General features: G+C 42.2%; 1 protein-coding gene across 2 annotated transcripts in view; it reads left to right on the forward strand.

The window, feature by feature from the left end:
• Positions 1–13,943, forward strand: part of IFT172 (intraflagellar transport 172) — a 3,348,311-nt gene that overhangs the window by 1,992,063 nt on the left and 1,342,305 nt on the right. For both annotated transcript variants that reach the window (XM_044075467.1, XM_044075468.1), the window contains exon 29: positions 1,370–1,486. In XM_044075467.1, the coding sequence (XP_043931402.1) occupies positions 1,370–1,486 (117 nt within the window). The remainder of the gene's footprint in view (positions 1–1,369; positions 1,487–13,943) is intronic.

Consider the following 13,943-nt stretch of genomic DNA (forward strand, 5'->3'; position numbering starts at 1 on the left):
TGGCTCCAGCAATTCTAACCATGTGGGTTCTGTCCTTGAGCCAGTTTGCAACCCATCTAGTGACATAGGGGTTTATATTTAAGCTGGTGAGCTTATCTATAATGCCCGAGTGGGGTATTGTATCGAAGGCTGTTGTGAGGTCCAGGTAGGCTGTGTGGACCACCTTCCCCTCGCCAATGGCCTTGGTGACTGTTTCAAAGAAATCAACCAGGTTTAAGAGGCAGGATCTGCCCTTAACAAAGCCAAACTGGGTAGGATCCAGTGTCTGTAGGTCCCCAATATCTTTATTTATGAGGTCCATGATGATCCTTTCCATAGCTTTGCAGACTAAGCTAGTCAGGCTTATGGGGCGATAGTTTCCAGGATCCGTTAAGGCACCACCTTTGTGGAGAGGGACCACTGTTGCTGTACGTCACTCTTTGGGTACATATCCTGTAGTAAGGCTAAGATTGAACAGTAGTTTTATGTTTGGGTTTAGCTCTTCTTGGAGTTCATGTAGGACGCAGCCCGGGACACTGTCTGGTCCCATTGATGCTGTGTTTTTTGCTTTGGAGAGGGCGGCTCTTACCTGAGCATCTGAGATGTCAGGGGGGCAGCACTCTGTTGGGATAGATATTTGCCCTTTTGGTGGGGAGGGGGGGAGAAGTTTGCACTGAACCTGTCAGCTAGGATGTTGGCAATGTCTGTGGGCTCGGTGTATTTTTTGTCATTTTGGACTAATTCTGAGCATATCTGGGAATTCCCACCCAGGTTCCTAACATAACTAAAGAAAGCCTTGTGATTATCCTTAGTGTCCTGTGCAATTTTTCTCTCGAAGCTGGCCTTAGATGATTTTATGAGTGCCCGTAGTTTTTTGCTAATACTGATCAGAGATGCCTTCCCTTTTTGGATGGCACAGTTTCTGTCTGTGTACTGGCATTAATTCTAAGTATTTTGGGCTGTTATTTTTTGTCTGCTGTTGTACAACCAAATTATTGGTGTATTTAATAAGGGAGTTTGCCACCCTTACAAAAAATCCTTTAATGTTTCTATTTCATACAGTTTGTGATTTGTCTGGTTTGCTTCAACTGATTGTAGCTTTAACAGGTGTTAACTAGTCAAAACATAGTAGAACCTCAAAGGCACAAAAAAACAATGAAATCCCCATTTTTTTATTTGTGATTATTTATTATATTTGTTTATTCTTTAATATCAAGCCATTTACTTTTTTCTTGTTTTATTTATTAGTATAGCAAGTGGCTATTAGTTTGATGTTGATAAAGCCAGCTGCACCCTTAGAAAGTGACTTTGTAAAACACTGTGTAATATTGCAATATTTTTCATGAGGCTGCCTTTTTATCTGACTGTCTGTACTGTTTTGTGACTGTAGGAGCTTGAAGGAGAGAGTCGGTTCCAAGAAGCAGAGTACCATTATTTAGAGGCTAAAGAATGGAAAGCTGCAGTCAACATGTATAGGATGAATGACATGTGGGAAGAGGCATATCGGGTAAGAGTTTTTTTTTCTTTCAGTTTTTTTAATGTTTGAAAAAATCATTTAAAAAACCCAGAGAAAAAATAATCAACTTTGTGATGATAACATACTGAGAAATTGCTGAGTTACTGAAAAGAATATTTAACTTTCCCTACTCAGTTTTCTTATTTCTTTCTTTCTGTTGTTATGTCTTGTAAACTGAATGTATCATTAGCACCTGTAGCATCCATTTGTATTTTTTCTATTTAACTTCATCAGTTCCTTGTGCCAGCATGACTGTTTTGAACTGGCCTCCTTAGATTAATTACTAACAATTTAATAACCGCGCGTGAAATGGCAAGGTATAAGAAAGAACATGACATAAAATTGTCTAGAGTACACTGCAATGAAGATTTTAACTATTGTTTTGTTGCATATGCATATTTACTGAGCTTGTGTAATCCACTGCATTGGAGACATTACTGACTTTGTGTTATATCATTATGAAGATGTGAGATATTCTCATATTAATATTAATACTACCAAAGCCAATATACATTTTATTGCTTGGGATCGTCTGTAACCTTAGGGGAAACTAGTGACTATGTCTTGCTAGTTGCGCTATTACCTATATAACTTGGGAGATATTGAGTGTTGTTTATATTGTTATGTGTACGTATAGTCATAATTTTCACATTTCTTTGTCAGAGAACAAGCATTCAGAAAGGAGCTGCTGTATTCATTTTACTACTAAAGTCTAGCTGAACAAAACGGTTGCTAAAAATTGTGTATTCAGAGTGTGTGATGTTTCCAGGTTAAGACAAGTAGTTTGAGAAAATTTTATGGGAAAAAAAAGTTTAGAATTTTTTTTTTGTAGTATCATAGCATTAGGAAGACATCGAATATATTGAAAATCTTCACTGCAGAAAATTGTTCTTGTTAAACATAATTGCTTATGTTTTTAATAATGTGTACTCTCCATAGGATATTATTTGTTTAGCTTATGCTTTTTAACTAGCTTTTTTGGAAAAGGCTAATTTTCTGGGATATGCTAGAGCTGAAACATTCATAATTCCTTGGGATGAATGAGTTATTTATTTATTTATTGACATTTGTTTAACGGGAAAGTCCACTGGGCCAAGAAGAACCCATTTTCAATGGAGGCCCAGGGAGAAAAGCTCCATAAAAAACAGTTCGTATAAAATTACATATTAGAATAGTTTGTATTAAAAATAATCATAATTATAACAGGCAGTATGGATACAAAAAATACATTATGAAAATATAGGTGGTGCAGAGAGGTAATATACAAACACAAGACATTGAAGTAAATCCAAGGTACATTTTCTAGTACATTCTAAACTGAAAGTACACTCTAGAGTACACTCATTTATGAGTGTAGATGTATAGAAAGAATTAGAGTAACTGTCTGAAGGTATATGTCTTAGATGTAGGAAGAAGTTGGTGCTAGGAGTGATGACTGTGAAGAAGTTTTTGGAGGATGGAAGTAGAGAGAAAAAGGTGATATGATGTGAGGAAGAGGAGTTAGGTCTTAGGAAGATAGACATGAGAGCATCTACAGTGCCAGAGAGTGGAGAGATGCTGCTTCAGAGCTGTTTTGAAAGAGATGTTACTTGTAGTTCTAATAGCTAGTGGGAGTGCATTCCATAGCTTGGCAATAGAGAAGGAGTAGAGCATTTGACCTGCTGGGAGTTTACATTTGTCAACTTGTAGGAGAAGTTGGTTTTCAGATCTGAGTGATCTATTTGGGTGGTAGTGAGTTAGAACTGGAGATAGGGCTAGGCAGTCTGATGGATTGTAAATAATTTTATGTTGTTGTTGTTTCTTTCGGCTTTTCCCAGTTAGGGGTCGCCACAGCGGAACTCTGGTCTGCTAATGATTGCCATTAGATTTTTACGTGCCGAGTTGCCAGCTCTGACGCACAACCTTCAACGAAGGTACATCCATTCACGCACGTCTCCACACAGAAGACGCTTTAGCTGAGAATTGAACAGGGCAACGTCTTACTGTGAGGCGACAATGCTACCGCAGCACCACCACCGCAGTATATAATTTATGTGCTATGGTTAATTGCAGGTAAGTTAGGTGATGTGGGAGTTCGAGCCAGTTGAGTGATTGTAAGGAAGAGCAGTGATGGGATGAACATTTGGCATTGGTTGTGAATTTGGTGGTTCTATTGTAACGGGACTGTAGCTTATTTTTTAGGGATAGCTGGATATTGGTGAGGAGTGGGGCATCATATAAGCATGAGGGGAGTTGGAAGGTATGGGAACAGTTTGTTTGCTTTTACAAGCATATACACACAGTAATTTGTATATGTATATGTGTGTGTATATAAATATGTTAAGTATCAGAAATGCGAAGGGTGCTTCATTGAAACATAGAAGTTTAACATAAGAGCACTGAAAACTTCAAACACAGATCAAAAACAACCCCAAAATAACAATGAATCGCAAAACTCTGTAGCTGTGTGGCTACAGAAACAAATGCTAACAGGGGTCTTAGCCAGTGGATGGAGGTGGTGGTAGAGTAGGGTTGAGGGAGACAAATCTGGGATTTGATATTGCGGGTTTTGGCATGCTTGAATTGTGTTACTCTCATGTTGACATTCAGTGTTTCAATGGAGCACTCTTTGCATATCTGATTGTAAACTGTGTGTAAATGTTCCCTATTCATATGTAGTACTGAAAACTGTTAAATGTATTAAAGTAAGGCTGTAAAGGCTCAAAGCTTCCTTACCCTTCATTTTGAGAGTGCAGTTTAATAGTTCATCCTTCATACCCAGAGAAACAGGCCGCATTTGCTCATGTGCCTGCAAGGGGACTTTATCTCATTAGCTTGTTTAATCTGAAGCTCACCATGCATACTTGTTTCTGATGTTGAAGGTGATCTCCCATAGCTTTAACAACTAAAGGGGCTTAGTTTTAGTTAGTCCCCTAACCTTTTTTATTGTTATATATTTTTTTTGTCTTGCCACTACTGCAATTGGGCTGTGTTGACTCTATATCCCCTGCCTTCACCTTGCACACCTTCATAGATTGATTCCAGCTGGGGGGGGGGGTGTCCTACTTTGCTCCCCTCCCATCCCCAGTTCCCCTGCCCTGTCCACTTTATACATCACTATCTCTACTTTCCTTTCACCCACTTCTAACCCTTCATTGAAGGTACACACTTCACTTAAACCTACGTCCAACTTCCTGAACCACCTTAATGTTATGTATTCCCATACTAAACTTCCATACAGTTTCAGTACAATCCACATTTAAATAAACCTGCTAACAAACAACACATCATTCTCAACTCCTTCACCTTCCCATATACATTTTCTGGCCCCATCTTCACAGACTCCTGCCACTTACTTTCAGAACTCCATGTCTATCCTATCTTCCACATTGCTTCTCCACCTCATAGTCTTACTGTTCCTTCCTATAACCCTCAATACTGTGCCATCAGTAACACTATCTCTTCTCCCATCTCTCAACCCTCCCTTTACTAGCCTACTACAAAGGTCTACAATCACTCACTTGAACCCCAAGACCTACCCCACTTGATTACACTCCATTATCTACCTCTACTCACACACAACTCCAACTTCATACTGCCTTTACCTCATCTCCTCCAAACTTACTAAACTCCAACAGCCCACCTCAAACGTCCTTAACACCTCTATAAATTCACCCCTCTCCAGCTCATACTCTTCCTCAGAACTAACATTGCAACAAATTCAGATCCCTCCCACCACAAAACACCCTTAACTCTTCTCAACACTTCCACTCTCTCCTGTACATTAATTCATTCCCAAAGTATATCCAATAAACTTGACCAGATAAATACCTTATTTACAGCACACTCACATATCACACCTGTCACTAAAACACCGCTAATTCAAAACAGTTGTAATTTTCAACATTTACTTCCCTCCTATAAATATCTCCAAGACACAAGAACTGTCAGTAGACAAGGTGAGGGCACTCTCATTCTTTATAAAACAATCTTAAACCAACTATCATTGCTTGAGCAAATGCTTCCTGAGATACTAAACCCAACTGGACCCTTCTAAATCTTCCCTTCTGGAAGAACACTCATTGTCTAATAGCAGTCACCTACCTCTTCCTCCAGGCTCTCTCAACAAATTTAAACCCCTTATTCTTACTATCACCTCAGCTGGCCACAACTATAAAAATTTTATTATTGTAGGTGATTTTAACCTAAACTGCCTAGGTCTCTTGAGAAATGAAATTGCAAACTTTCTAGCCAGTATCAACCTTATGCATTTAGTGATTAAACTTGTCCAAATCAACCACCCATCTCTCCTGGATCTGCTAATCACTAATAACTCCCTGTCAGCTCTAATGTATTTGTTTCTTCTACCGTCATTCAATGAGTACTCCCCAATAACCTTCCAAATTATACACAACTGCCTCCAAAACTACTTACTTTCAGACCGAGATCCACCATCAATACAGAAAAGCTGAAGAAACACCTATCACCTTTTGTCTGGTCTCCAGTTACAAACTTACAGAACCCAAGCTCAGCTGCAACAGCTCTTAGACATACCTTTCTTCATCTTCAAGACAAATCCTTCCTTCTCATGCAGCATCCTTTCAAACACAATAAAATTCCCTGGCTACATGCCTCTCAACCTGGAATCATGAAAATATGGACAAAAGCCCATGAAAAATAGATACAACTGGCCACAAATCTGTACTCTGATTAACATAAAAGTTGCATGCATAATTATGTAAACCCACCCATTCCATTGGAATTGTGGGATACCAACCATACCTCTCAATGTCTTAGCGCAAGAAATCTGGACAAAGCCACAAATAATGGGGGACAAAACAAAGACACAAAAATAGTGACACTTTACTGCTCTTCCATACTTAGAATGTTGACAGAATAACAGATTTTGCATAGCATGAATTTTTTGAAGGATGAAGTCTGAAAATCATATGTAATGTCTGCTGCCTGACCTCTCTCCCTACCATCATTTTCTAACGTCAGTCCTCAGAGATCTGCCACTGCCAATGATTTGCCAGAAAGCTACAATTTTATGAGACATGGATGGACATTGACACTAGAAAGCACTTCTTACAAAACAAATATATCCGATTACAGGACACTGGGTAGAAGGTTTGCTCAATGCTGAATCTGAAATAAAACATGTTTGCATTGCATATTCAGGACATTCTGTGAAAATCTGGACAGTGTTGAGCTAACTGTGATGACTCTAGTAGCTTTTTTTTTCTTTTACCTAGAGGAGCCAGAGGAAGTCAAGATAAATTTTCTCATTCTCTCTCAGTGGGAGTACGCACTGCAAGACTTAGATGCTGGGCAGACTGGTCCGACTCTGCAGCTTGATTGCTGCAATTAAATAGTAACTTAAGTACTACTACTACTTGCTTGATTTCTTGCTCCGTATTAATTTAAAACAAAAAACAGCTTGAGATTTGAGATAGTCGTCCTCCGCCACTCCATTCACTGGTCTGACGCTGTGTGCTGCTGCCGGCTTCTGCTACTTTAAATCTAGGCAATCGATTCCTTCCACACTGTTGCAAATGCATATAAACATACATAGTAGAAAAAGGTAAAGAGAGAGAGTACAGACACCCTTCGAGCCCTCAACAGAATTCCGATAGGCTGGCAGTCTGCCTCATGAAGGTGACATTATCAAGCATGTCCCTGCACGTGATGATGTCAGCAACAACTTCTCCCCAAAAAAAACAAAAATTAAAAAAAAAGAAAACGGGAAATTTGGGAATTGAAGGGGCCACTTGGGAATTTGTGGCACCCCATTATTTTGCCCTCAAAACCAGTAAATACTGAGGAATTTGGTACAGCTGAAAGGTATGCCAGGCTAACAACTGAAATGAAAGTTCTGCTCAAACTAAGGAACAATGAATGGTAGTCATGGAGACAAAATCCATTATCAGAAAAATGTACTGCTTTTACTTGTCTACATAACCTAGCTAAGCAAGCCATATGTAAGCACAAAACCAACTATTTCAAAAACAAACAATTTGATCTGCTAGGCAAACCCAAACAGGAAGTAAATCTTCTCAAGGTGTGAAATATCCAGATCCCACATTCACCCCATCACCATCCAGACCTCTCAAGGCCACCTCTCAACTTTGACTTTCTCAAAGAATTAAGCCATCTACCTAGTACCATAACATCTACCCCCTCCCCCACTTTTATCCCTCTCTTTTGTTTTAATAAAATTGCATATAAGACCTTGACTACCTACTTGAAAACATGGCCCTGAATGAACCGACTAATAGAGATGACCTACTTCCTTTGTTTATATCACTCTGCAAAGACTTCCTTAGCATTCCAGTTCTTCATATTTATAACCTCTGCTTAACTCAAAAATACAATTCCAGACATGGACTTTATGAATTGGGAAGCACCGGGCGAAGTGCAATGTGGAGTTGTTTATTAGCTACAGGGCATATGAGTCATTTTACAAGATTTTTTTCTGTACTATAGATCAGGCAAGTTGCAAGGCTCTTTGTTCACATACAGAGAATTTTGCAATTCTTTTCTAGTGTTTCAACTGCCTCTAGGGCCATCCAAGCTAAGATAAAAATATTTTCTTGATTAAAACTGCCTTTGTACTTGTTCTATACAGTGATTACTACTGTTTTTGAACATTTTATAAATAATTTATTTCATTTTGTGCCAAAATAATAGTATTTTTTCTGTTTGTTGGCTTTTCTAGCCTCTTTGCTTCCAAATCTCTTTGTAGAAGGCAAATCAGCTAGGTACTTAGTTGTTTGGTAGTTTTTTGTTATTTAATCTGGCCTTGAGAGCTGCTGCTTTTCATGTGATTTTACATTACGAAATACCAGGATCAGACTTCTTGTGGTAGAAGGTTTTTACCTAGTCTCTCTGAGTTGGGAGGCACTGCAGGAAGTTCATGTGTGGTTATTTATTGGTTAGAGGGCATAGAAGTCAGTTTTCAAACTTTTTTTCTTTTAGCGGAGCTGCCCACAAGGCAGCGATGGTTAGAAGTGCCTTGTTTAGTGGCAAATGTCTACACAGTAAAATGTACCTATAAAGTTAAGATTAGATCAAAAACCTATTAAATAGTTTGGCATTATGCAAAAATAAGCTTAGAACAGCTCTTATTTAATGCTCCTAGCATTATATAATATCTTGCCTTTAACCACAGAGTCTACGCCTGTTAAAACCTAATCTATAATCCTAAACAGCCAAACTTGTTACAGGACCAGACAACATGTATATGCAGTTTCCAAATGTCTCTGTGGCCAGCTTTGTAGATTTGGATATCCTAAGGCAGTATAGCAATTGTCTCATGTTCTCAGACAACCAGTTAATCATTAAAGAAAATAACGTGGTATGTGAGAGTTTTAAATGTACAACCTCCTTGGAGGCAAAAATCTCACATACAAACAAGGTTGTCAGGAATACCCACACTACATCCCTCACACATACTGCTCACCACACATACAGATTACCTAAAGCTGAGGTTTTAAAAGAAACCTTCCCAAATCTCAAAGACCTCCAAAGCTACATAATGGCAACACTGCTTCTGAGCAGTCACTAAAGCACACATCAAAAGCAACACCAAACATCTTATATAAGCCTATACCTAATGGTCCCCCAAGTGCAAAACCCATAAGGCAGTCATACAGTTTACCTAATACGCTTGTCATTGGGGACTCCTTTGTGTAACACACAGATGCCCCACTCACCAGGTTAGACAAGGAGTAGATAACAGTTTGTTACCTATCTGGTGTCAGGATCTGCATTATCATGCATGTATTCAAGTTACACCCCAGGTACATACCTGTCAAACTCTTAGAGCATTAAATCTGGACAAAGCCATACATAAAAGTGGGAAAAAGGCCCAAAAATAGGGACACTTTTTAAATATTGCTCTTACACACTTAGAAAGTTGATAGAATAACATGTTTTGCATTAGCATGCATTTTCCTGAAGGGTATGAAGTCTGAAACTCAAATGTCTTGTCATTAATTTCTAACTTTAGTCTTTAATGAGTTGCCAGTAATTTGCCAGAAAAAACACAATTTTATGAAAAATGGACCAAAAATATAAGGCAAAAATCTGGACATTCTGCAAAAATCTGTACAGTTGAGAGATATACCCAGGTACCAGTATGGTTCTATCATAGTTCATGTGGATGTAAATGACCTGAGACATACCTCAGTGAACTATATAAAAAGAGAAATAATGGATCACTTGGAATATGTGATGTTAAGTTGTCTATCTCACCTTCATTTCTTGCTTGTTGGGATCGGAGCCGATCCTCGGCTCCGACTCGGCCATCTTCTATAGCTCGAGAGCAGTGTACTGGCTCAAGGCTACCCCTTATCCCATGATGCCTAGGGCTAGCTACCCAGATCTCATTTGCCGCTTCAGCTGCGAGGTTCGTTGTTACTGACTCAGGCTTGTGTAAGTTTTATTATACTACTTTTCTATCAGATTAGGGTTTTTGATAATTTATAGTTTTCAACATAGTCGTTAATTAGTTTGTTGTAGTATTAGTGTAATTGTAGTTTCCCTTAGAACTCGCTTAAATTAGAGAGTTCTCCCCCCCCCCCTTTTTTTCCTGTCCCTCTTGTAGGTAGTGTTTTTAGTTTAAGGCTTTCTCTTTTTACCTCATACGTAGCTGTTTAAGTTAGAGTAGTTTATTATGTTTGGTTGGGTTAGTGTCTGTAGTTTTTTGCTGTTTGGCCCTTTGGCCAAAACTTTCAGTGTAAGGTAGTATTTCTCTACTGGATATGTCTAAAGAATCCAAGGTGTCTGGATTCAAGAAGTGTGACTCATGCTGTCAGAAAATGTCTCTGACAGATGGACACACTTCTTGCGTCTATTGCTTAGGCACAGTGCACCTGCAGGACTCTTGTTCTGTATGCCATGCATTCAGCCCAAGGGTTCTGCAGGAGCACAAAAATAAGCTTATCTTGAGGGGGTCTTCTTAAGCCTCAGGATTCACTGGCCAAGGCTCAGCCGGTGAAATCTCCTAAACCGGCCAAATCGTCGGCTCCCAGCTCGGAGCCGTCATTGGCCCAAACATTACCTACTACTTCGGTTCCGGCTGGAAGCGAGGAGGCTGCCTCCCAGTCGGCTCCACCAGTATCTTCGGAGCCATCTCGGACCCACAAGAGACCGAGGTCGCCTTCTCTAGAGTCGATACATTTGGCTCCTCGGTCTCCCCTGTTGCAGAGTGACCGCAGTCACAGATCCTCCCACTCCTCTTGGTCCTCTAGACTCTCAGATCACAACATGGAGAGAGTGGTCAGTAGGTTGTTGAAGTCGCAAGCAGTGGCCAAAATGTTATCCAGCCCTCCTCAACAGGTGTCAGCTATGTCTGCTTCCATCGATGTTCCTCCTCCAACTCCTCTAAGCTCAGAGCCGGAGTTTGTTGGGGTTCGAATCATGGAACCTTCGGCACCGATAATGATTTCCCTTTCGGTTCCATCATCGGCTCCGATTCCCTTGATGGTGCCTTCTGTTGAGGGATCTGGGTGCCGAGACTCTCCTTTGTCCGACCCCATTTTCCCTCCCGGAGCTTCAGTGTGGGTGAGCATGGCTCCTACATCGGCCTCGGAGCCGTCCCCCTCGGTGCGGAGGAGGATTCCGGTTTCCTCTGAACCGGAGCCTTCTTTGCATCATGGCAGGGATGCCTTCGATGTCATGAGGAGTGTACTGGCCCCTGAGTCAGCACCACTTTCGACCCCACTGGCTCAGTCCCCTGTAGTGCCTGCGTCAACCTCTGTCCCTCCTCCGGACCCCAAGCGTGGGGAACCGACGCTCCAGAGCACCACACTGGGTGTTTCCTCTTCTTCCGAGGCCCCTCAGAAGAGGAAGTGCAAGAGGAAGCACATTGACTCCCCTGAGTCTGTCACTTCAGATACGGATTTGGATGAATCAGAAGGGTCCCCGAGATCCCCCTCTGAAGATGTTTCCTATTTCGGACATCCTAGAAGTGCTTAGGCAGAGGGGGAACTGGACTGCCCTAGCCCCTACTGAGGAAGAATCCGTATTCCTGGATGCGTTTGGTTCCTGCCCTTCCACCTCCTTGGGTGTCTCCACCCTTCGATCCACTAATGTCAGTAGTGGCTCGAAGGGCTTGGTCAGCCCCGGATACAGTGGAACCAACTCCGAGGAGGCCCGGCAAGTTTATCACTGCACCCCCTGATAAACAGTTCCTTACCAAGGATGTTCCCTTGGATGCCATGGTAGTAGCAGCAGCCACTAAAAAGGAGTTGGCGGAAACTTCTTCCTCTGTCCATCATCCTAACAAGGAGTCTAGGACCATGGATAGATACGGGAAGTGTATGTTTGCTTCAGTGACCTTTTCCATGAGATCACTGAATTACTTATGCCATTTTACCAGGCTTCAGAGGGATCTCCTGAAAGAGCTTGGAGATACCCTGCAGGATCCATCAGCTGAAGGGGTTCAAGCTAAAGTAGCTTCTCAGCTTGCAGCCCTTAATTCGGTAGTTAACTCCCCCATAAGGCTCTTTTCCTATGCAGCCGATGGTGCAAGTAGAGCCACAGGTACAGGCATGGACCTTAGGAGACACGCATGTATGCGGCTGTGTAATTTTGCAGAGCCCTTTAGAGTGTCATTCACCAACACCCCTTTGACGGTTCATTTCTCTTTGGACCACAGGAGAAGGACACTCTACTAGTGTGACAGGAAAAGGCAAGACTCTCTGCCGGGGAGGGAGTCCATTTTCTCCCTCCCAGAGACCATATCCCAAAGGTCAAGAGAGTGGAAGAATGTGGTCGGAATCCAGGGAGCCTCCGCCCATACACGTTTAGTGATTTTTCAGGGGCAGAGGAAGAAACAACAACAGATGCCACAGCCCAGGGCAGAGGGGGAGGGTAGGAGGGGGGCCAGGCAGTCAGAGTCTGACAAGCCCTTCCAGCATCCTGAAGGAAGAGCCCTCTGCTGCCCACCTCTGGAGGCAGTCGGGGAGATCTTTCAAGACTTTCAAAGGTTGGCAAGACACATGACAAAGCGAGACAATCATCATATCTCAATCATATCCGGAGGCTATGTAATTCCCCCCCCCCCTACCAGCAAATCCCCCAGATGGCCAACCCAATCTGAGGGCCCAAGCAGTCATAGAAATTTCAAGACTGCTAGAAAAGAGTTTATCCAGGAAGTCAAAAGACCAACTCGGATCGGAACCCCAACTGGTTTTTTTTTGGTACCTAAAAGACAGAGGACAAGACCAATTTTGGACTCAGCAGAGATACAATCGCAATTTGTGCCCAGTTAGGCATTACCATAAATTTTGAAAAATCTGTCTTGTTGCCCTGTCAATCTATTACCTATATAGGAGCAGATCTAAATACAAAAAGTATGTCTGCAAGGCTACCGTCGGACAGGGTGGCCACGATTCGGCAGCAAGTTCATATCCTTATGAAATGCAGAAGGGTACAAGTCAGGTTGGTCCTTCAAACTCTGGGTTCCATGGCGGCGGCAATTCTTCTGATACCTCTGGCCCGTTTTCACATGAGAATCCTTCAGTGGCTTCTCTTCACACAGTGGTCCTTTCAACAGCTCCCCATGTCTCACATGATCATGATTACAGAAACTTGCAAAAGACACCTTTCCTGGTGGATGGTCTCCCCACTAGTGTCTCAGGGCAGACCATTCATCCAACCCCCTCCAGTTGCCACAGTGACCATGGATGCCTCACTGATAGGGTGGGGGGGGGGCATTATCAGGGCAAGACAGTCCAAGGCACTTGGCAGCCTCACGAGTACCATCTGCACATAAATGTCTTGGAGATGAGAGCCGTGCTACTAGCATTGCAAGCACTTCAGGACTCCCTCCCTCCTGGGACCATTGCAATTCAAACGGACAACATGTCAGTAGTGTGGTACATCAACAAGCAGGGCGGAACCAGGTCCTACCCCCTATGTCGAGAAGCACTCAGACTTTGGCAGTGGGCGATTTCCTCCCAACGATTTCTGATTGCGATGCACATCCCTGGGAAGTCCAATGTCATACTGGACAGGCTCAACAGAGCTATTCTCATGCCTCACGAGTGGTCTCTGAATCAGGTAGTTGCGGATCTGATCTTCCGCAAATGTGGACAGCCTTGCTGCGATCTGTTTGCAACCCCCTTCAACATCAAATGCAGCAACTATTTCTTCCTTTTACTGCTTCCCGGTCACCCTCCCAGAGGTGCTCTAGTCCACGATTGGCCTCAGGGACTTCTTTATGCCTTCCTGCCTTTCCCTCTTATACCCACACTCATACAGAAAGCGATATCGTTGGGTTGCAAAATGATCCTCATTGCTCCTTACTGGCCTCGACAGATTTGGTTTCCATTCCTGCACCGTTACCTCCTCGAGCAGCCCTGGACCCTGGATCCTATTCCAGACCTGCTGATTCATCAATCAGGAGAGCTGCATCGATCCATCCAAACACTCCAGCTCACAGCTTGGTTGATCCAATTCC

The sequence above is a fragment of the Protopterus annectens genome, chromosome 6.part1 (assembly GCF_019279795.1).
Source record: "Protopterus annectens isolate FY-2018-M chromosome 6.part1, PAN1.0, whole genome shotgun sequence".
Classification (NCBI taxonomy): Eukaryota; Metazoa; Chordata; order Ceratodontiformes; family Protopteridae; genus Protopterus; species Protopterus annectens.